The 25,599-nt window shown below is 30.8% G+C and overlaps 2 protein-coding genes across 2 annotated transcripts; one reads left to right on the plus strand and one right to left on the minus strand.

Moving 5' to 3' along the window:
• The first annotated feature begins 11,837 nt into the window (after window positions 1–11,837).
• On the plus strand, window positions 11,838–13,556 carry LOC107648163 (2,3-bisphosphoglycerate-independent phosphoglycerate mutase). The gene is made up of 2 exons (XM_016352144.3): window positions 11,838–12,162; window positions 13,180–13,556. The coding sequence occupies exons 1-2, from the start codon at window positions 11,985–11,987 to the stop codon at window positions 13,446–13,448; spliced, it is 447 nt and encodes a 148-aa protein (XP_016207630.1). The 5' UTR covers window positions 11,838–11,984; the 3' UTR covers window positions 13,449–13,556.
• Window positions 13,557–15,047: 1,491 nt separating this feature from the next.
• On the minus strand, window positions 15,048–20,083 carry LOC107648660 (Zinc finger C-x8-C-x5-C-x3-H type family protein). Its single transcript, XM_016352466.3, has 8 exons — window positions 19,666–20,083; window positions 19,472–19,556; window positions 19,220–19,360; window positions 19,028–19,119; window positions 18,672–18,860; window positions 18,459–18,589; window positions 18,210–18,312; window positions 15,048–15,443 (listed from the first exon to the last, which is right to left on the minus strand). Exons 1-8 carry the CDS (start codon window positions 19,834–19,836, stop codon window positions 15,276–15,278), a joined length of 1,080 nt encoding a protein of 359 aa, XP_016207952.1. The 5' UTR covers window positions 19,837–20,083; the 3' UTR covers window positions 15,048–15,275.
• Window positions 20,084–25,599: the final 5,516 nt, after the last annotated feature.

Consider the following 25,599-nt stretch of genomic DNA (forward strand, 5'->3'; position numbering starts at 1 on the left):
ACGAGAATTGGCAAGGATTAATCTCATTAAATCATCCTCTAACTAGTAGTAAAGGAAAGTCAAATGAGCTATATCAACCCTAGTCCATAAGTCCTAACTCTCCACTAATTCAATTAGTGAGAACTAGAGTCAATGAATCCCAATCATCAATTACTTGGACATTAGTAACTCAAGAGTTCCTAAGTTACCTTTCCAAGCCAAGAACATAAAACTCTACTCTAAAATCCAACCAAGCATTTCATCAAACACTTGGAAGGCATAAAAGGAAAGCATAGTAAAATTGCAAGAAAAGTAAATCTACACTACTCAATTTGCAAGGAATTAAACAACAACAAATCAAATGAACACAATTATTATGATTTACCTTGAATTGAATTGAAAGAGAAAGGAAGGAACAAAAGTAGATCTACAACAAAATGCAAGAACAACATAAAGGAAATTACAACAAAAAGATGGAAGAAGAATGAATGTAACAACAAGGAATTGAGAAGATAGAAGTAGAAGAAGATGAATTAAAATCTAGATCTAAGAACTAAACCTAATCCTAATTCTAGAGAGAAGTGAGAGCTTCTCTCTCTAGAAACTAACTCTAACTACTAAAACTAAGCTAAAACTAAACTAATGATAACTAACATCTGTTTCCCTCTTCACTCCTTGGGTTAAATAGCATCAGAAATGAGTTGGATTGGGCCCACAAGGCTTTAGAATTCGTTGGCCACGTTTTGCTTTAAGTGAACTAGGTGGCAGCAACGGCGCGTGCGCGTACTTTGCGCGTGCGTGCCACCATACGTGGTTCAACCATAGCAAATCTTATATCGTTTCGAAGCCCCGGATGTTAGCTTTCCAACCCAACTGGAACCGCATCATTTGGACCTCTGTAGCTCAAGTTATGGCCGATTAAGTGCGAAGAGGTCGGCTTGACAGCTTTCCGATTCCTCCATTTCTTCATGAGTTCTCCAACTTTTCATGCTTTCTTTCTTCATTCCCTTGATCCAATCTTTGTCTCCTAAACCTTAAATCACTTAACAAACATATCAAGGCATCTAATAGAATCAAGGTGAATTAAATTTAGCTATTTTGAGTCCTAAAAAGCATGTTTTCACATTCAAGCACAATTAAAGGAGAATATACAAAACCATGCTATTTCTTGAATAAATATGGGTAAAAGGTGATAAAATCCCCAAAAATCAATACAAAACAAACCGTCAAATTGGGGTTTGTCAGGATGACGCGTGCGCGTGGCCTTGAATTTCCCAAATGCTCATTTCTTCATGAATTCTCCACTTTGCATGCTTTTCTCTTCACTTCTTCCATCCAATACTTGCCTTATAAATCTGAAATCACTCAACAAACATATATATCAAGGCATCGAATGAAATCAAAGTGAATTAAATTTAGCTAGTTAAAGGCCCAAAAAGCATGTTTTTAACTCTTAAGCACAAATAAGGGAGAATTACAAAAGCATGCTATTTCATTGAATAAATGTGAAATAAGTTGAAAAAATTTCCTAAATTAAGCACAAGATAAACCACAAAATTTGGGTTTATCAATCCTCGAGCCTTCCAATCATCATGAGAAGGATTACTTGATGAAGTAAAGTTGAATCTACTAGATAAAGTCCTCGTATGAAAAGTGGTGGTGAATAAACTTGTGATGATATTCCAAAAAATGTAATGACAAGTGAATGGTCTTGAATGAAAGAGATGATTGATTTTTCATGAACAGAGGCTTAGAGAAGCATTATGAGACCTCTGAACAAAAAAAAAATCCTTAGATCAAAGTGAAAAAGAAAAAGAGAGAAGAGAAACAGCAAAGAAAAGAAAGAACAATGAAAAGATCAAAAGAAAATCAAAGTTGAAAAGCTCTGAGCATTAATGGCTAAAGAGCCCAATTATGTGTCTGTGGTGTTGATTATTCAAGGACAGGCTTGGGTGATTAGATCTGAGGGGTGCTTCAGCATCCAGTAACTTGGGCCAACTAGTTCGAGATTATTGATCAAAATTCCACAATCAAGACCCGCCTTGAGACAAAACATTTAGAAGTCCAAAGAGGCTCTGGATATCGATATTTGAAAATTCAAGTCTTCACTCCCAATATTTCAAGATTCATTAAGAAAGAAGAAAGAAGAGAATCCGCTTATGATCACAAGGTTAGTAAACCCCATTATCAACATGGACATGAGTTTTAAAGAGATTCAATTCTTCTTCACCAATTCAATTCTTTTCTTTTCTTTTTGCTTGAGGACAAGCAAAGTTTTAAGTTTAGTGTTATGATGCGTTCATATTTTTGACGTTTTTCTTATTTTTAATTCTTGTATTCTTAAGTTTAATTATAGTTTCAGCTTCTAATCTCATTACTTTTAGTTATCTTTTGCTACTAACGTGTTTGCTAAGTATTTTCAAGGAAATACAGTTAAAAGGAAGGCAAATCAAGTAGTAAAGGGAGGTTAATCAAGAGGCAAAGCATTGCATAAAAAATTAGGAGCCATGTACCCAAGACCGAAGAGACAAGGGAGGATGAGGCATGACACGTCCTGCTGGAGAGCCAAACAAGGGTGTGCCACACCATGAACCATGAAACACTGGCGTGCCACGCCTAGGTAGGGGCATGCCGCACCTTATCCAAGACAAGGAGCTGGCGTGCCACACTTGAAAGAAAACAACCCCTAGGAGTGAATTTGCAAAGCTGTCAGTTCTGACCTCTTCACACTCAAGTGACCATAACTTGAGCTAAAGAAGTCTAAATGAGGTGGTTCAAGTGACGTTAGAAATCTAACATCTAGAGTTTTGAAACAATATGTATATGTCTATAGTGGACATTTAGTTTGAGCTGCAAACGACCCTCATCTTTCCGGCTAAAAAATCAGCGCCCAGAAAGCTGCGTGGCATGCCCAGACAGCCCAGTACATGCCCAAGATCATCCTACACACCAATTGAAGCCCATTCTCCCCTAAAAGATGTAATTTTGGTTGAGATTATGAAAGATTCTATAAGATAGGATTTGATTTGAATTAGTTTTGATTAGGATTTTTAAATTATTATTAGTTATCTTAATCTTCCTAAAGGATAAAATAAAGATTTTGTTTTTAAATTTGAATTATTAGAAAACCTAGGATTTAAATAAGTGAAATTGCTCACAGAGAAGGGCATCTGGGGAGGATCTTCAGATCCCTCACGTATCACTCTTCTTCTTCTTCTTCTTCTTTTCTTTTCTTTTCAATTCCTCTATGAGCGACTAAATATTTGTCAAAGGGTTAGGAGCTTTTTTCATATTTCGATGGTTTATTAATCTAAGTTTTCTTTTGTTTTCAAGATTTGCATTAATCCGTTTATGATTGAGTGTTTCATTCTTTATCAATAAAGGATTAGTAGCATTGACAGATGTGCTAATCCTATTTTAGATCTGTTAACTGATTCGACAGAACTAATTTTTAAATCGTGCTTGAAAACTTTCACATGGCTTTCTAAATCAACTAGATGTAGTGGTTTTCTAAGTGAGCGACACAATACATAATTTTTTACTACCCCAGTTTTGAATACATGACATATAATTCAGATTAGGATAATTCTCGAAAATTGTGTTTTCTCATGAGAAACATAATTGGATTATTGAACTTAACCTCTTTGATTAATCGACCAACCAAGACATTGGCGGTTGGTTAATTAAAGAGAAACCGAAGAGTCGAGACATCAGAAATTGATTACTTTAGATTCATCGTGAACAGAGATTTGCAAACTTTAGAATTAGATTAACAAGGTTTAATTCTCTTGAGGACATGAACATCTTTGAAACCGTAGACATTCCTCATTTCTTTCAATTCAACAACCACTATCCGAAGCATTCAACTTTCAAGTTACCAAGCATTCATGCATTCTAGGGTTTTCAACGATCACTAACTCCATGTTCTATTTGATCTAATTAGTAATTTAATTCGATATTTGCATGTTCAATCCTTTAATCCTCGTGGGAACGATATCCACTCATCGTAGTATTGCTTGAACGATCCAGTATACTTGTCGATATCCGTGAGCTTCACTTTTCGCTCATCAACATACATTAAGAATTTTTATAGAGAGTTTTATCAAAATGGAGAGTAAATAACTCTTTCTCTCTTCTATTCTAATACACTTATTTTCTCTATACGCAGTTGTTGACCTAGTTATCTAAATAAATGGACGCTGTTTCCTTTTAAAAACACAGTAAAAAATTAGGGTTTGTGTTTGTTTGGATGTCATTATCTTGATAAAAAAAATTTAATGAAAAAGATCTTTTTTATTTTTTAGTGTGTTTAGCAAATTTCTAGTAGTAAAAGTAAAAATACTAAAAAAAATATCTTTTTGAGAAGTTATAATTTACATCTTTTTTAATAGATCTTTTTTCTTTAAAAAAAATATTTTGTAATCATTGATAAACAAAAATATTCTTACTAAAATTTTGAAAAGACATCTTTTATCTCTTTTTTTTTTATTGATGAATGTACTATATTAATATCCAAATCATGTAATATTTTAAGATAAAATCTTTAATGATTTGATATAAAATATAATCATATATAACGATATAAAAAAACACTAGTATCAAAATATAAAAAAATAAAAAATCTAAAATGATTCACTAATATATATATATATATATATATATATATATATATATATATATATATATATATATATATATATATATCCCTTATGTTTAGGAGCGGGATCCGCCCAAGAACAACATATCTAATCTAATACTATTCTTCTAATAGAGAATTTTCAAGTTAGTGAAATTTCAGCGTGTCAAGCTTCTCAGATGGAGTGTTACTGTTTATGACATGTATATCCATATACCATCATCATACTACTTACAAGTTACAACACGGTCTCTTCCAATGATATTATGCTATATGTGATGTTCTTTCTAATTTCTATCATGCAGGCATTCATACACACACCATGCTAAATTCAAATTTTAAATTTATTCTCTTTTCACTCCTTCAGTTCTTCATTTCATCTAATCATCTTCTTTGTTTTTAACCTATTTTCTAATTTTTTCACCTTATATCAATTTCATTAATCTTTCTTTTTATTCAAATTTTAATGATATATTCCCCTTTACTCATTAAACTAGAAGTAAAACACACACAGAGAGGTTTACTTATTTTTCAAATTTTAAATTCTTAGATAAATACATCATATGCATTACCTTACCCCCTTTAATTTATAACCCGTGGAGATGGGTCTCTTCCACCCACTATCCAGGCTTCAGATGAGGACAAAAATAGTGTTGCGGTGTCGTTATGTGAGACTGCCGAGATGATCAATAGTGATGATTATGAGATTCGGCAGCAAACCGACGGTGATGGCAGTTGGCAGTTCCTAGAAGAGGCTTGGCGGTGGTGGTTGCAATGTTCGTGGTGGAATGTGGTGGTGGTAGGCACAGAGGAGGAAGAAGAGAGTAGATCCGAGAAAGAACTGAGCGGCAGGCATAGAGCACATGCAGCGAGACTTGGCTTCATCTATGGTTTTTTTTTTCTCATTGTCTTTTTATACGAATAAGATTCATCAAGGAGGATGAAATTTCAAAATTTAAATTTTGATCTGAAATCTAAAATTGAATATAAATTAATTTTCTAATTCTGTCTGCTCCTCACTCTAGCAGTCTAGCATCTGGATCTAGGATGGAACAAGAAGATGGTCAAGCATGCAGAAGGGAAAAGGAGAATCTTGAAGCATATGGCTACAAGGCTAGAACTGCAGATCATAATAAAACCGTTGTTCGATCTGTAAGCGGCGATAAGAACGCGGCATCAACGTGGTGCCGCACCTAGGAATCAAGAACGTGGTGCCGATTTGGTCATCACATGGAGTCCACTAAACATTGCTATGGTGGTGAACGAGGCTATGGCAGTGGTGGTGGCAGTGGAGTTCGTGGTGGTGGATATGGTGATGGATATGCAGTAGAGTTCAAGAACATAGCAGTGAGATCTCACATTCTTCTTCATGCTTTATTTCATCCCTTTCCGATTATTCAACCGTGGATTTCGTGATCTTCAGCAGCTTTACGTGATCTTATTTGTGAAGCACACTCCGCTACCTTCGCAACGCAGAACCGTTCCTCTCCCCTCAAGGATATTATGCTATACAGTATTTAGGTATTTTTTACCCAATTGCTACTTTTTTGTATTCTTTTCAAATAATAATAATCTCATAATTATTTTACCTTTTTTTTTTTGCAATTTACCAAATCATTTGTAAATGTGATTTCCATATCCTTAATTATCCTTTGTGATCCGAATTTTGAATGTATATGAATACATTAATATTGTTTTTGTGATTTAATTTTTTGCTCATCACTAATATTATCTATATATTGCTATTTCTCCAATCATATTAATATGTGCTATTTTTTCCTCACTCTTGCTCTTTCGCAATTCCCATTTTTTCATTTTCCAATTCATTCATTTCCATCTCATAAAGTTTTTTCTTTCTTTTGATTTCACACAAAAATACAGAACCAAACCTTGAGTTTCAATTTTAATTCCGCATAAGGCTCAACCACAGAAGAAACAAATTGGTACGTATATACTAACTCCTCTTCTTTGAATTTTTCTTTTAAGTTGGTGATATTTAATGGAATATACTTCGAGCTTTATTTATTGTTTTTATTCTTTACTAGAGAGTTTTGATTCCCTCAGCTTTCTCTTTGAAATTTTCACACCCGAAAGGTATATGTTATAATAGGTGTGGATTTGGTTCAGTATAATTCGGTCTCAATGCAAAAATCCTCGAACAACAATTCTCTATTTTTTTGCTTCCTTTGATTATTCAACTCTTTGATCCACTCTTCCCAAATAATGTTCAAATTGTATTCTTTCACGTGTTTATTGTTAAAACAAGGTGAAATTTTATTTCGATTTTGTTTAGAATAATCAAGAATGCAGGATCGAAGGACTAGAACACGATACCATTGCTCTTGGTTCTGGATTCTTAATGCACCAATTAAATCCAATGAAAAGCTCTTCCTATTTTCGATTCCATGTAATCAAGCTCTTCGAATTAAATTTTTTTGTTATCTATTTATTTTCTATTATTGTTTTTCTTCTGTTCTCTGATATTTCAAATTTTCAATGCTGTTAACTATTCTGATAGACTAATGTTTTCTTGAAATCCGATTAGGTTGGAAAAATTGGTGGTGCTAGGTGGAAGTCTATGTCCAATGCTGTGAAAAAAGCAAACTTGTTCTCTAATTCTCTTTTATTATTCTTTTCTCTTCGATTAACAATTATTTCCGCTACGATTTAGTCTATAATTCATTATATTATCATATTTCAGGAAAAAAACTCCATAAGCTAAGGCAAATGCTAAGAACAGACTAGCATATGAGGAGGATATCGGAGCCTACAACAAAAAATTCATAATTGCTTTAACTCAATGTTTTGATTCTCTCTTATATTATGATTCATACTAATCCTATGGTTGAACTCTTTTAATGTTTTAGAATGTGGGTGGAGATTTTAATAAGTCAAAATCTGTTGTGGTGAAGGAAGAGACCTTGGAGTGGGAGGAAATAATTTCATTCATTATCAATTCTCATATAGTTTTGGGAGTTGATTGACAATATAATTTAATCATCTTAATTTTTTGCTTACTTTTATGTATGAAGATCATGAGATTTGAGGTTCAGTAAGATTCTGTAATTGTATGTTTGATTCATCGAAAGGAATATAATTTAGATGCTATAATATAATTTTCTTATTATTATGTTTCTGGGCAAAAAACTATATTCATTATTTTTATTTATTTTTAGTTGAAGGGAGTACTTTACCTTTGTAGATGATAGAAAATAAGTTTGTAAAATTCTATATTTATTTAAGTTAGCTATTATTTTGTGTTTGAAAGTATTATATTATACTGAGAAAAATATTATGTTGAGACACTATTTATGTTTGAATAAATTCTTTAATAATTTTCTTCATTTAAAAGTTTAGAATTTTCTATTATATTATTTTTTATTTTTTCTCAATTTTATTTATTTACCATAATTTTATTGGAGTATTAGTTTTTCTAAATTTAATTTGTTTTCCTTACCAAAATTTAAAAACTAGAAGAATGATTCTAAAGGAAATTGAATGATTAACCTTGAAAGAGATTTTATTAGTTTATAGCTTTGTCTAATAAGGTTTATAATTTTTTAGAGGGACAAGGTTTAATTGTTTTATTTTTTTTTTTTGGTGACTAAATAGAAAAGAAAGAAAAAAAAGAGACAAAACCAAATTAATTGGCTAGGGTCATATCTAAATCTATGTTTAATTGTTTTATTTAGGAGTACTAAATTTCTACTACTGAAAAAAAATTTTGGCGATCTACCAATGTCTCATTATTATTTTATTTTTGGGACATGTGATTAATTGTGTAAATTTATATTTTATTATTAACAAGAAAATAATAAGTTAATTAGGATTGGAGATTAAGAGAATTGAATTTTAAAATTCAGAAGAATAATTTTAGGATTGATGTAAAAGAAGCTGAAAAAATATTTTAATAACTTTTTAACATAATAAAAATGTATTAAAAATGTAATAATAGATATGATAAAACTGTATATATGTAATTAATGGTTTTCAACTCTCTACCCAGAATAAATTATTATAATGGAATGTTAAACATTGGATGAGATAAGTTGTTTATTTTGTGATAAAAAAATTTTTGTTTTTATTTTTTTTACAATTTTTTTTATATTGTAGTAATTAATAACTATGAACATAACTTACATTATGTGTTTCATAATTGCATATATTTATTTATATGAAAATATTATTTTTTCTATTACCGTATTAAATATGATATATCATCTCCTTAATAAATTATTGTTGGTCTGACAACATTATTTGTTGTTACATGGTTACATTTGTTCTGTACAGAGTCAAATCCAAAAAAAAGACTTAAAATTTTAATTTAAAACAACATATAATTATTATGCGATGGAATATAATTTTTTGTTGAAAGATAAATTATTTATATAATTATATTCATTTAATTAGTTTTTAAATAGCTACAAGCATCAGGTTCTTATTTCTTTTACGGTTTTACCCTTTCTTAGCGTTTTGTTCATTCACCTGCTATAGTTTATTTTAGTTCATTCACATATACATTGTGCAACACGCTTTACATTACTATTATTGCTTTCTTTTACTCCTTCTTTTTGTTATCATTTTGTTATTATTATCATCATTATATTATTCATGATTTTTGTTTGGTTTGTTATCACATTACTTTATTTTTATTTGATTTGTTATTATATTCACTATTATTATTCACATTACAATTTGTTTCATTAACGTTATATATTATAAAATTTGATATAATTTATAAATTATATAGTATGACTCCAAAATTAAATTCAAAAAAAAATTTTAGTTAAGTGAATATTAAAAACAAGAATACAATAAATGAAAGAGAAATAAAAATTGTAAAAGCAAAATGGAATGATTAGAATATTAAAATATTTTAACTATCTGTGTAAAAGAAATACAAGATGGTAATAAGTCTAATAAACATTTCAGTAAAATTGGTTGAAAAAATCTAAGAAAAAAAGATTAAAAAGAGAATAGGACTCCTATATATATAGAGACAACTAAAAAATAGATGGAATACTCTTAAATCTTATTTTTAATTATGGACTAAATTAGTTGGACAAGAGACTGATCTTGATTGCGATCATGAAAAAAAATAGTGTTAGCTTCTGAATTTTAGTGGAATGATAAAATTAAGATATATTAATTTTGCATTATAAAATAATACATAAATTAATTTTATTTATAAAATTTATTAGATATTTTTTATATTTATTCTTTTGAATATTTTAAATAGATTAATACAGAATTTGCTAAGTTTAAGAATGAAGGTCTTAAATATTTTGAAACTTTTATTTAATAATGACATTATAGATAGTATTTTTTGTTTTCTTATCTTATTTTTCATGTTAATTTAAATTATATGGGATGAGTGATTATGAAACAGATAATAATACTTAATATGAAGAATATGAAAAAGATTACGAGTCAATTGCTATATTAATTATTTATTGAGTTGTCAATTATTACTTGCGATATATCCTCAAACAAGAGAAAAGGGCTTTAAAACTATCAAAATATCAATGACTATTAGAATTGAAGGAAGAGAATGAAATGCGATTTTTTGAACAATTTAAAATGAGAAAATCAGTTTTTAACCGTTTTATGCAATAACTTAGTTCTCAATTATGGTTTGAAATCCACACGAGGTATTAGTGGAAAAGAAATGGTAGCAACATTCTTATACATGCTTGGGCAAGAAACTTTTTATAGAATGTTGGAGGTGCGATTTCAGCATTCAGATGAAACTATATTTCGTCAATTCATCATGTCCTATCATATATGAAGAAATTGTCAAAAAACATAATTAGACCTATTGATCTTAATTTTGGAGACACTTAAATATATTATAAATAATGATAAATATTGATCGTATTTCAAAGATTGTATTGGAGCTATAGATGCTATATGCTCATGTTCATTAAGATGAGTAAGTGTAATTTATTGGTAGAAAAAGAAATACTACAACAAATGTAATGGTTGTATGTAATTTCAATACATGTTTTACATTTATATGAGTTGGTTGGGAAGACTCTGCACATGATACAAGAATTTTTATGGATGCTCTTCGAACAAAAAAATTAAATTTTTCACATCCACCAGAAGGTTAGTTATATCATTTAAGTTTATTTTGAGGTTAAATTCATTTTCATGCTAATATGTGACTTAATTTTTATATATTTTTTAATGTATTTCAGGTAATATTATTTAGTTGATGCTGGTTATCCAACTTTTAAAGAATTCTTAGGACCTCATCGTCATACAAGGTATCGTATTTCACAATTTAAACTAGCACCAAACTTTAGATCAAATATTATAAAGTTCAACTATTGTCATTCAAGTTTAAGAACACTAATTGAAAGGACTTTTGGAGTATATAAAACAAGATGGAAGATACTATAAAACATGTCATTAAAAGCCAAATTTAAAACCCATCGTGATATCATTATTGTATGTTTCACCCTTCGTAATTTTATAAAAATGATGAATTTTAATGACATATGCATTTTATAAAAGTTTGAAGATATTGTTTTGTTACAAGTCAATCAAAATAATAGCACTACTGTAAAAAATAGATTAATAAATTCTAAAATTAATGAATGGGAAGAACCAATACAAGAAGATGTTCAAATAATAAAAGAAATAAAAGACAATATAAGCAATATAAGAGAGTAATTATCAGATCAAATAAATTAGTATAATTAATTATTTTTTTTATTATTATTAATAAACTCTTTTATGATTAAATGTGCTTTTAAATAATATTATTATTATAAAAATATTTTTATATTTTTGTATCTAAATAATATTATCTTTTAAATAAATATTTTTAAATAAAATATTTAAATATAAAATTATTTTTATTTTTGTAAAAAAAAAATTTTAAAAATATTATTAAATTTTTTTTTTGAAAATGGTGCTCAAACAAGGCTTTTAATTTTTATATAATATAAGATCTTTAAGATTTTGATTTTTAAATTTGTTAACATTTGATGTTTTTAATTCTATTGAGTTCTCTTAATAAATTTTATTGAAATTTTAATTTTAATTTAATTTAAAAGAAAATAAAAAAGTGCATTTAATTCACATATAAAAAATATAATTTTATAGTAAAAACTATTTTAGTAGTATGTCATGCGTCTTAATTTTATAAGAGCATCAAAAAATTCAAAATAATATGAGAATGTTCACTACATACAGCGTTGATGCATATAACAATTAACAAGAGTAAAGAGACACGTGTGAAGTGTTGTTGTTTCAGTTGGAAGCAAAAGGGATAAGGAAGACACGATGACCCTCTCAGTTCCAACCACTTCGTTTCGCAACTGCACTCTTGACTTTACTAACTCGAATCTTCCATAGCATCATGCCATTGCAAATTTACATCCATTCACACCTTCCATTCCCATTACCAAATTTTATATCTCATCGCTTCTCTTTGCTATATCAAACCTCCTCCTCCTCCTCTTCTTCTTCCCCTCTCAAACTTGTCTCTTCCAAAAGGGACTCCCAACGAAACCCTGCTGATAACAATAACAATAATGGTATATTACTTCTCTATTCTAGTTGCCATTGTTGTTCGTTTTGCATGTTCTTTTTCACTTGTGAGTCTCTCTAATGTTGAATTTTTAGATTTATTTGCAATTTGATTGTTTCACTTATTGATTCCTTTTATCTGAAAATTCTGAATGCACGATTCAAATTTCATAGTGTGTTGTGAAATGTTAGAGATATTAATGGTACTCGCTGATATCATCATATATTCATATTGTGTAGGCGCATGATCAAAATTTAATTGCTGCCAGAGACCTTATGCCACATTCACATCTTTATTTTGTTAAATTAAGTAATATATGTTTCAGTTTTAGTTTGAAAATAGATAATGTATATCGACGCAATTACGCAAACAATATGTATATGTTAGTTCCTCTAGAAGATAAAGAATATGGAGTGAAACTTAACAAAATTATTTTTAAGACACCTAAATGTATTTCCCTCTCTATTTCTCATTGTAATTTGGTTCCTCCCAAAGTCTAGTATGTATGGATCTAAAATTTCGATTCCTAAAATACTCCCTCTATTTTCAAACAGCTATGTTGTGTACATTGGCTGTAATCTACCAATTTATCCATGGATATTTGAAAAGATAAATGTTTAGGGAGTTAATACTGTTTATGAACATTAACCAATATTCTGGGCCAACATTATATTTTTATACTATTAGGATTAATGATTTAGGATTTAGAATTTAAAATTTAGGATGTAAAATTTAGAGTTTGGAGTTTAGCCAATACCGTATTTACATCTAAAATACGTTTGTTGGCCATGTAGCATTGCTCATTTAAAAATGGAAGAAGTACATTACTATGGTTGTTATCAATGCAAGCATTTAGTTAGTTAGTTAGTTATGACAAGCTACCGAGTTAGAGTGTAGCTTAGCTTGTATATATATATAGCTTTTAACCTGTCACTAAGGGAAGTTAGTGGAGGATATATTTCCTTCCTTTGTTGAATATGTTGAAATCTGATAACGAGTTTTGTTTATGTATTATTTGTGGCAGGTGATAAATCTTCAAGAGACTGGGACAAGGCATGGTCAAATTTCAAGAAGCAAGGGAAAAAATCACTCTTCTCTGGATTCTCACCAGATAAGTATGTGAGTTGGAACCCTAGGCGCTCAGAATTCCCAATTTCTGAGGAGGTTGATCCCATCAAGAGAACTGAGAGATCAAACCTCAAGTTCTGGAACAGTCCCACTTTCACTCTTGGGGGTGCAGTTATAATTGTCTTGTTTCTTTTGTTGTATACCATTCTTGCACCAATCAAGTGAAGTGATTACCTTTTAAAGTAGTAGAGATATAACAATAAACTATTATTGTTTCCTCAGAAATTGTAAATTTTGTTTAACAAAAGTAATCAATGTCGCTTCCTGTGAAAATGGAGAATTTTTCTTTTTGTCTTTTTCCCTCTTCATATTTAAGGTGAAAGTGATCTATAATTATCTGAGGTTTGGTATCATAAAACTTAGCGACTCAGTGTTAATGTAGAACAGCCAGCACTAGGATTGAAAATCAAAACCCAACACTCCAAATTCTCCACCAGGAGCTGAAACTGATCCTAGCGTGAAAAACCTCCTATTGTAGGTGGACACTATTAGGTCCCTTTCATTGGAGACTAAAGAAGGACAAAAGAAAAAATCTAGGGGGTTAGCAACTTTATTAAATTTTGGTCAGCATGTAACCAGCAAAAGAGGAGTGAGTAATTTTACACCATTAAAAACATCATTGATAGCTACAAATTACAAAAATTGCTGGTCCCCAGCACTCTTTAGGACAAAATCCATGTAGCCATTGGTTAAGAATTCTTATGATCTTTAGGCTTGTCTGGTCTTTAAAGCAAGGATTCATTCCATGATGACTCATCAGTCACTGTTCCATGCCCTTCCCCAAGTCACAATATAAATAGTAATGTTTGTTTCTTAGATAGTCACATGCAATACGCCAATACCCTACTGGCCTTGAATGTAAAAAATTAAAGAAGAAAAATAAAAATCCAACGGATAAAAAAAGTATATGATAAGTTACTCTTCGTAAATAAGCATCACTGAAAATTCTGCTCTAGTGACTCGTATCAAAGTATCAAACAATGCTTGGAAACAAAGAAATATTGAATCTCCACTCTCTTACGAGATTTAGGCTTTAAACCAAAGAGAGGCAGGTCAAAGCTAAAATCAATATTCATCATCCTACTCGTCAGAATGGTAGAAGGAGAAGAGAGCACCGGTCAGCAAGGAAAAAGTGTTATATGATCTACATCCTTCCTTCACTGGCACTTATGCATAAGATATCAACTGCATACTAGTTCCATACTATAGTAACGTTTAGTTATTCATTTCTGTCTCTAGTAACCGTATCTAGCATATCACTTGGCTTATTAGTCCCACCTTGTATTTTATGGACACCCGGTAATCTCTTCTAAAAATCTCAATTTTATAATTTCAATTAGAGATATATGATGGTTTCCTTTCATTCCTTGTTCTTTCATCACCATGGATTTCAATAGATAGACAAAATGTTTGGGAGCTTCAACTGGAACGGCAACCTGCAAGTTAGAACACGAGCAAAGAACATGCAATCATCCAAGCCATCAGACGATTAATGAGATCCACGGCAGGTTTCTTTCTTCTTATATCTTGTAATTTAACGAATTAACCAACATTTAAGTTAATCATGTTATTGTATAGAAAGCGAAGCACGTTGGAATTGAACATCCCACACGCAAACCACAGATGCCAGAGTGTATGTTTCAGTTGCATGCGTAAAATAAAATTGGAAGGTCCCCAACAAAGAGCAACTCTCAAGAACAAAACTAGGCAAGAGCTGCCAAATACCTTGTGTTCAAACCAGATAATAGTTAATAGGACCAATGAGAGATCTAAACTACATGGAGCTCAATTATATGGCAATGGAAATTATTCATACCAAAAGTAAAGTAGAGAACAACAATTTCATTATCATCAAAGGCCTCATTCAAAAGACTTCCTCAAAGGGCGACAGAAGGTAATGGCTACAGGTAAATGCTCTATCAGGCACCAGAGGCATGAAAATATCACATTCAAGGTGTTATGACCATATGCTAAGAATTATACTTCAGCTCCTTACTCCTTTATTTGGATTGATGTCCTTGATAAGCTTGCTTCCAATTCATTCAACTCATCCATGTCCAGTTCATCATCGTCGTCGTCATCCACATCAACATCAGTATCCTCAGCATCAACACTAACTGTGGACGTGCTGGGACCGTCTTGAGCAGCATTCCCATTGACCTAAAGTTGATCCCAACAATTGAAAAAATGAATTACACAGTAATCAAGTTAAGATGTTACACAAACACAACAATACTTAAGCATATTGTTTAACCATGCATTCAATAAAGTAAGAGAGCGCAAGTGTGATCATCTTTGAAGGGTTAAAATGCCATTTCTTTCTTTTGAGGGGCCTTTTTGTCGAAAATTGAATTTTTTTTTAGGGCCAAAATTAGTCACTCGTGTACCAACTAGAAAGCAGCACAATGGTCTAACTTGACAATTTAGGTAAGGTAGCTGTAACCAGTCGTTGTCAGGGAGTTTGAGGGTTTAGGGAAGGTGCAAGGCGCACCCTACAGTGAAAACTCCAGTGAAAACTCGATCATAACCAAATTTCTATTGGACCCAGAAAATACAGATTGAAATATAAAACTTGTAAAAGCAATTTTTTTAATCAAGTTGTAATGATAGAAAACACACACACACACATGTATCAGATGTATAATGTATTAGGTGAGAATGATTGTTATATGCGAAATGAGAAAAATAACCTTGGCCAAAAAGTTAAATAGCATGGCTGAGATTAAATCTTCTTACTGAAATTCTTACTGAAAGAAGATGCCAGATGAGTGGAAAAAATGCCACATTGATACCTATCTACAAGAATAAGAAGGATATACAGAGTTGCAAAAACGATAGAAGGATCAAACTCATAAGTCATACCATGAAGTTATGAGAGAGGATGATAGAACAGAAACTGAGACAAGAGACACAAGTAATAGAAAATCAATTTGGTTTTATTTCAGAAAGATTGACCATTGAAGCTACATACCTGTTAAGAAAGATGATGGAGATGTATCATAGTAATAAAAGAGATCTGCATACGGTGTTTATTGATTTGGAAAATGCGTATGATAGGGTGTCAAAGGTCTTATAGAATGTTTTGAAAAGGAAGAGAGTAAGGATCTCATATATTCGTATAATCAAAGACATGTAAGATGTGGCTACAACTAGTGTGAAGACTCAAGGTGGTATGATAGAAAAATTCCTTATTGGTATAAGATTACATTAGAAATCATTCTTAAGCCCAAACCTTTTCACATTAGTATTGGAAGGTACTTACAGAGTATATCCAAGAGCCTGTGTCATTGTGCATACTTTTTGCCGATGATATCATCCTTATGGGAGAGTCAAAAAGATTTATGGAGAGAAGCTCTAGAAGTGTATGGTCTGTGCATAAACCGTAGCAAGACGAAATATATAGAAGGAAAAACCCTAATACAGAAGTGAAGGTTGGAGAAAACAACATACAAAAAGTTAAAAATTTTAAGTAGGTTTAATTACTCGGTTGGTCTCTATAGTTTCGCAAAATTTTCAATCAGGTCCCTATACTTTTTTTCCTTTTAATTGGGTCTCTGCACCAATTTTTTTTCAATTAGGTCCCTCTTAGCAGTAATCGACTTAATTTTATAGAGAACCAACTAAAAAAAAATCGGTGCAAGAACCCAAATAAAAGAAAAAAAATTGTAGGGACCCAATTAAAAAATTGGTGCAAGGACTCGAGAGAAAAAAAAAGTACAGGGACCTAATTAAAAATTTTGCAAAACTATAGAGACCAACAGAGTAATTAAACTTTTTAGGTATCTTGGATGCATCATACAGGATAATGGAGGATTGAACAGGATATAAATCATAAGATCCAAGCAAGTTGGTCAAAATGACGGAGTGCGGCTAGTTTCATATGTAACAAAAAAGTGCCTTTAAAACTTAAAGGTAAATTATATCGCACTGCTATCAAACCGGCTATGCTTTATAGTACAGAGTTTTGGGTGGCCAAAGAGGAGCACAAACATAAGTTAAGTGTAACAGAGATGAAGATGTTAAGATAAATGAATGATCATACGCAATTGGATAGAATAAGAAACGAAAATATAAGAGAGAGTTGGAATAGCACCTATTGTGAAAAAGATAGTAAAATCGCGTCTCAAGCAGTTTGAACATGTGAGAAAAAGACCAATAAAACACCCAGTCAGGAGGGTGGATGAAATGGAAGATGGATAAGGAGTGAAAGGCAGAGGAAAACCTAGAAAAATCATTCATGAGGTGGTCAAACGAGATCTACATGTAAACGGTCTCTATGTAGACATAATAGAGCTCAATAGTGTTGTTTCATCCATGTAGCCGACCCATCTAGTGGGACAAGACTTTGTCGTTGTCGTTGTTGAAAGTTCACCCTCTCTCCCTCACCCACCTCCCCAACTCATGCAATCCAAGCTCAATAGTCCCACCACCAACCGAATAGCACTTTAGTAGTCCACTTTTCCCTCAATATCCACCACACCTTCCAAATCATTTTAAAATGTTTGAACCGTACATAAAAGCCTTACAACGGCGTAAATTCCTTTGGGTAGTGAACACAAATTGGTGAAAGTAGAACCATACACAACCAAAAATATATTTCAAAGTTGGTATAATTCCCACCATATAGACCTCCTTAATGTCAGTTATATCCTTACTTCAAAATATTAGCCAAAACTTTGGAAGAGAACGACTACTACAAGACTTTGATGACTGCACATTTGGGACCTCTATAGAATACGAAAAAGTATGCTGGCTTGAGAATCAAAGAGGTTAGCTGTCAAACATAATATTTTTCACACTAACAGAATGAATGCCCAACATAATATGCCCAGTCTTGCATTCACCCGGATGCATCTCAAATTTCATATACACACATCGGATAAGACGACCAAATTGTGGAGAGGAGTATATGAACAAAAACTGTACCTTCTGTTCAGAGTCATCGGATTCGGGTTCCCTTTGATACTTCTCATATGCTTCAGCATCATCCACAAACACGCTAGCATCTGCCAAAAATAGCTCACGACCACTGCGAAAGGAAAGGAAACAATATAAGATGATAGTGCAAAACAACCAAGCATAAAGATCATCAACCATTGTAATCAATAGTAAATATGTTGAGCATGCAGCACCTATTCACTGTTTTATTGATTAAGAAAAAAAAGAGGAATGTACCTCATACGGTCATTCTTGGCCCTCTCAGCTTGCTGTAAAGCCAAATTGGCATCTCTTTCTTCTATTTTCTTCTTCTTCCATTGCATGAATAATTCAGGAGTCATAGGAGTTGTAGTTGCCACTTTAGCACGCTAAACCATGATAAAACCTTATGTTAGATAACCTAATGCAAACAATTAAGTGACATAGCTCATTGTAGAAAAATATTTTCACCTGATTTTCTATCTCCTCTTCAATTGTTAGTTTTTCTCTTTCTTCCTCTAACAAAGCCTTCATTTGAGATTTTAAAACATATCCGGGGGGAAGGGCATGTCTATAGTGGCAATTCTTACCACCATTGGGACAGACCCAAAACCAACCATATTGCTTCTTCTCCACTGCATCCAAAAAGTATTTACATACCTAAACAGAGAACACAAATAGCATTAATGGCCACATTGACCTTCATGATCCAAATGACCAGTACAAGTAGGACATAAGCACTATCATCAATATGCTAAAAGACACCCCTCCATGAACCCAAATCACACGGATAATTCCAAGTTTCCAACGAATGAAATGAAACTTACAATATCAGTTGGTTTGTTCTGATTGTATTCAGTTTTCTTCGACTCCACTACCTTCTCCAAAGTCTCTTGATCCCAATCCTCCATCGTGTCTTCTGAGGAAATGAGAACCAACAAGAAGTTAATAAGAATTGAAAAGCCATCAAACCAAGACAATAAGCAAATGAATATCAACATTGAACTTTGGTAGAGTACCCTGATCACGCTTATCACTATAGATGTCAATCTTTTCCCCTTTCCTCTGAACATTCAAGTCATGCGAGAACTTGCACTTGAAGCCCTTAGCACATTGTCCAACCTTGAAAAACTCACACAATATGGACTTAGGATCAACACCTGCTCTTATAAAAAAATTCAAATATTAGCTTCATCCAATACTGAATAAACCCAGAAAGTAAATATCAACAATAATAATGAAATTATTATTCAAAATAAAGAGAAAATTACCAACAGGGACTTTGGGTTGGGTAACAGCTATCTTGAACAATTCATTCAGCTCCTTGTCCTTGGCCTTCTCTTCCTCCTTCTTTTTCTGTAATCATCAAACAAATACCCGTTGCAATTAACACATAACAAAAACTTTTAAATAAAAATGTGAAGAAAAAAATAAATTGGAGCTGAAAAAACAGGAAATTGAGTACCTTGGCAGCGGTTTTGGAAGGATCGGGTTTGGGTTGTACGGATTGCTTGAGGTTCTGAACATATTTCTGAACATTTTTGCTCTTGTTCTTGTTCTTGAGACCGAAGGTTTTGTCCTCTACGATCTTCTGCTTCTTCGCTAAATCAGCTTTAGATTGCTGCTTAGGCGGCATCTCTGATCGGCATCAAATAAATGAAAATAAACTATTTCCTTTAAGTTTTGAATTTGAGGGTGGGGGGTTGTGATATTAGGGTTCTGTTTGGTGAGAAGTGAGAAATTTCGCATACGACGAGGGAAGAGGAGGAGGTGGGTGCGTTTCCGGGGAGAGGATTGAGGTCGGGTTAGGGTTTGGACCGGAACAAGGTCCAGAAGTTTTCATACCGATGGAATTACGGATATACCCTTCCTTCCTTCCTCGTACTTTGTAAGCTGTTGACGTGTCGAATTATGGTGGAGCTTTGTTAATGGGCCTGGCTTTTCGATTCTCTGTGACTGTGCTACTTTAGGGTAAAAAAAATTCTTTCCTTTTTTTTTTTTGTTTTGATTTGATTTTTCCGATAAAACATGATAAAACTTTAGAATCCTATCGGACGGTTGGTACTTAACAGTAGTGCGTCAAATCTAAGTCTTCAATTAACTCGAGTTTGATTAGTTAATGGTGTCAAATTTAATGTTAGTTTGTTTGAAAACTATATGAATAGGAGAAAAAAATTATTTCTTTTTTATTTTTATTTGAGATTTAATGGGCAAATTATTTAAATAAAATGTTTGGAAAATAATATTATCAAAATACAACTTTTAAATATTATAGACGGAATAATGAAAAAATTGCAACACCCCGATAGCCAATTTCTTTACAAATAGCAACAATGAAAAAATCACGACATTCCAGTTTCTTCATAAATGGCACATGGCAGAAATCGCAATACCTTATAGCAATTTACATGTGTCTATGTAATTACCAATTAACACTACCATATATTAACATACATCACTATAATAATTAATAATTAGTTCATATGTTTTATATTCAATTATATCTTTTTTTTTTGTTTTGACTTGTATCATTTCAATTCAATCTATATCTTGTATTGGATCATTATGTTATTTATTTTGGAAAGTTACCTGAAATGTTGATTTGGGTCTGAACGTGTAGGTATTGAGGTGCTGTTGTTCGAGTTCCTCGTGAGGAGATGACGAGTAATACCTTGTAAGAGACTTTGATGCTTAAGTTAGCAAAGACTCTAGGCAGATTTTTAGTAGATTAGATCGTGAATGTACTTGAGAGGTGTTAGTTTACTTATAGTAGAACTGATAACTACCATCTTTGTTAGAGTAGTTTCATCTTTTCTGATAAATAACCGTTATTTTTTATCTTGAGAGTTTGTTAGAATCTATCATTTTAGTAAAGATAAAGATTATAGGCGAGATTTGAGGAGGCAATATCTTACTTTTGGGCCTGTAGAATTGGGCTCTTTTGTCCGTGTCCAATATATTTAAAGAGGTCGGACGTATCCGGGAGGCCACCCTTTTTGGTGGGTCTTTTTATCTTATTGAGTCTGACTTTATTTATTAGGTCAATATCAACATTATCCTATATTTTTTTTGGTGACTTAACATTATCCTATATATTATATAGAATATATTATTATCGTTATCCTATAATATCATCACTATTATATAATAATAAATTTATATTATTTATTTTATCTCATTTTTTTTATACATTATTCATGTTCCAATTCAATATTTTTTTGTTTCATTCTTCTTCTTTGATAATCATTTTATTCTATATTATAAAAAGTATTTCAAATATTGTAGTCATTTTAATTATTAATTTCAATTATAATATATATAATTAAAATTATTAAAACATCTAAAACATTAAAGTATTCAAAATATTTTTTATATAATAATGAGTATATATATAATACTCATTATCATAAAATATACCAATATATATACAAATTACTTCATATGATTTTAAATTTAATTTCTTTTCAATGCATAATTTATTTTAATTCAAATTTTTTTATAATATACTAATATATATACAATATTTTTATAATATACCAATATACCAATATATATATATACAAATATTTTAATTCATATAATATACCAATCTGCCAAAATATATATACAAATTTTGTTTATATATATATATATATATATATAGTGTTAATTGGTAACTATACAAGCACATATAAACTGTTATAGAGGTGCTGCGATTTCTACAATGTGTCATTTGTAAAGAAAACGTTACAGAGATGTCACAGATTTATTTATTGTTGAGTTCGTTTAGAAATGGGATAGATTTCTCCTCACGTGTGTCCCATCGTAATTTTACGCCCTGTAACAATTTACATGCAATTCATCATCCACTGTATCATCTCGCAGTTTCTATAAAAATATAAAAAGTTGTAGACATTTTATTTAGGTAAGTTGTCCAGACTTAATTTCATAATTTAAATGAATAGAATAAAATTTAATTTTTTAGTTTAGAATAATTTTTATATGAGTTAAATTTTTTTTTTTTTACAATTTTATCTTAAAACAAAATTATTTATTAAATATTCACTTATTATCAAATATATAAATAAAAATATTTTGGACATTTAACATATTAAATTTATTTGATATGAGAATTAATTTTAAAATCAGACTTTTTTTAATCTAATTTGTAAATGAGAAAATAATGAGAATTAAAATTTTCAAAAAAATTAAGTTATTTTTTATTTATTTTAAAATTAAAAAAATAATTTTAATTTTTGAATGAATTCTAAATTTTTAATTCGTAAATTTTCAAACAAATTTTTTTATAATTTGAGAGTTAAACTTGAGTTTAAATAAAACCTCGTATACTAAATTAAATGAGCTTTTAATTTAGAAAATTTTTTATTTAAATATTTTATTTATTAAAATGGATAACGTATAAAATATTTATATTTTTATACCTCAATCAATTTGTGCTCCTTCATTTGTCCAAGTCATAATTAGGTGCCCTTGTATATAAATTAGAACTCAATCCTTTTATCTCTATTACCATATCAACTGATTTGCTTTTTCTAGTGGTGATGGCATTTGGAGTGAGCACGGGTTGGTTTGGTTCGAATTTAAAGTGAAATTAGAATTGAACCGATCAAAATATAATTAGTTCAATTTAGTTTGAATTTATATTTTTTATGTATATATTCGAACTAAACCAAATCGATTAAGAACGGATTAGTTCGGTTCGAATAATTGGGTACTCGATGATTTTAAAATTTATAAAAAAAACCAAATTTTTATCTTAAAAATTCAACAAGTACAATAAACATGTAACATTAATATAAATAATCTAAACATTATAAACACTAAATACATTAAAAACTAAACTCATTCAAATCCAAACATATTACTAGTGAATAGCCTCACTAAAAGCCACTAAAAGTCATATATATATATGATCGGGTTTACAGGTTGATTCCAGAATCGATACCCGAACCAATCACTAACAAAGGTCGTTAGTTCCAGAACTAATTTAATTATTTCCGTTCGAATTTGGACAGATAATTTGGTGTCCGCTACCCGTACTCACCCTAGATGGCATATCTGATCCGAAAAAAAAAAATTATATTCAAATTTTGCAAGTTTTGGCGTGTAACAACAGATGAAATAAAGTATTTCATTAATGATACATGTGGTAAATGTTTACTAAAATGTTTTCATTAATGTTTTCAGTAAATGTTTGATTCCTTATTGGGAGATAATATAGTTACCAGATATATTATGCTTAGTGACTCGGGCTTCATTGACCGCCGCCTTCTAGGTGATGATGCTGCGAACAAATTTCTTTAAAATAGATTTGGTTTGAACGCTTTAGGGAAGATATGGATTTTTTAATGACCAACTTCAAAAATTGAGTGAGGTTTTGTCAACGAAAAATAGACTTTTGTACTATTTACTTTATATTAACAGTAGGATTTTATTAACAGATCTGCTGCATATTAAAAAATTATTGTAATCTAAATTTAATTAAATAGACTCAACACTAATAAAAATCATTCTCATTAAAAGAGTATTATTATACGTGTGGGAACTTTATGTTAGCATCATCGTCGTCATTTTCTTCTTCGCGTTCCTCCTCCTCCTCCTTCTTAGCGTTCCTTTTTCTTCGCGTGTTTTTTCTTCATCATCATTCTTTTGTTGCGGCTGATGTTGCACTTTTTCTTCTTTTCCTCCTCCTCTCCTTAGAGATTTTGCAGCATTATAAATTTTTCTTCTTTTTATTTAAATTTTCTTCTCTTTTTCTTGGTTTTATTCATCTCACGAGAGTCAAACAAGAAGAATTATAGCAAAATGAAATAAGAAGAAGATGAAGCAATAGAAAATGAGGAGAAAAAATTTTGAATTATTCAAAACAACGAGACCAAATGCATCTTAATTCACTCGGAAATAAATGGAAATTACATGCAAAATGAATCAAAAATTAAATTCTGAATGAACCAAAATTATTTAATGATGACCATACACAAACAAACTCGTTTCAAAATAAGCACAGACCAAGTGCACATTGTTTAAATTCAGAATGAATCAAAATTATTTAATGATTGCATTCGAAAACAAGCACACAAACAAAATTGAATGATTAGAAATTCACTAAAAAATGAACCAAAATTACATCCAGAATGAACCAAAAATTAAATTCCGAATGAATCAAAATTACTTAATGATGACAATACACAAACAAACTCGTTTTAAAACAAGCACAGACCAAGTGTACCTTATTTAAATAAAAAATAACCAAAATTACTGAATGATTGTGTTCAAAAACAAACACACAAACAAAATTAAATCGTGAATAAAAACACATCCAAATCCATCAAGTGATTTTATAGCATTATGCATTTCTTCTTTGTTTAATTTTTTCATGTTTTTATTATTGTTAAGAGGGTAAAACAAGAAGAATTATGAGAAGAAAAAATAAGAAGGTGAAGATGAACAAGACAAGAAGAAGAAGAATATGATGAGGAGTTTTGAGGAGTTTTTTATTCTTGTTTCTTTTTTTTTGTTTGATTTTTTTTCTCTTTTTCTTGGTTTTATTCCTCTCAAGAGAGGATGTGAGGAGGAAGAGTTTTGAATTGTGCAGAACAACGAGACCAAATAAACCTTAATTCACTCAGAAATGAACCGAAATTAAATTCTGAATGAACCGAAATTATTTAATGATGGCGATACACAAAAAACTCATTTCAAAACAAACACAGACCAAATGCACCTTATTTAAATCCAGAATGAGCCGAAATTACTTAATGATTGTATTTGAAAATAAGCACACAAACAAAATGGAATGATTAGAAATGAACCGAAATTATATCCAGAATAAACCGAAAATTAAATTTCAAATGAACTGAAATTACTTAATGATGATGATACAAACAAACTTGTTTCAAAATAAGCACAGACAAAGTCAATTTTAAACAAAAACATATCCAAATCAATTTTAGATTAGACAATGTCATTAATATAGCAAAAATTTGATGATAATGATAACGATAACGGCAATACATATTGGAAGAAGATGACAATGATGATAATGATGATGATCATAATGACGATGATGATGGAAGAGAAGAAGAAGAAGAAGAAGACGATGAAACATTAGAGGTAAAGAAGAATGTGCGTGCGTAAATTTGGAAGAAGAAGAAGAAGAAGAAAAATAAGCGCATAAATCTAAAAGACTTGGTTGGATTTTGTTGGTTAAATCTAAATCACTTGTATGTGAAGGTTTGTTATTTTAATAAAGGGTGCATGCAAATGTTTCTTATTCTTGTATTGCTGAATATGTTGGGTATATTAGCATGAGAAGATAACAAAATCTTATATTTGTGTAGTGGTTTCAAGGTACGATTAGATCGCTTTCTTTAGAGAGATATTTGTCTCCACACTTAGT

This window comes from Arachis ipaensis, chromosome B6 (assembly GCF_059453495.1).
Source record: "Arachis ipaensis isolate K30076 ecotype BB chromosome B6, ASM5945349v1, whole genome shotgun sequence".
In the NCBI taxonomy this organism is placed as follows: domain Eukaryota; kingdom Viridiplantae; phylum Streptophyta; class Magnoliopsida; order Fabales; family Fabaceae; genus Arachis; species Arachis ipaensis.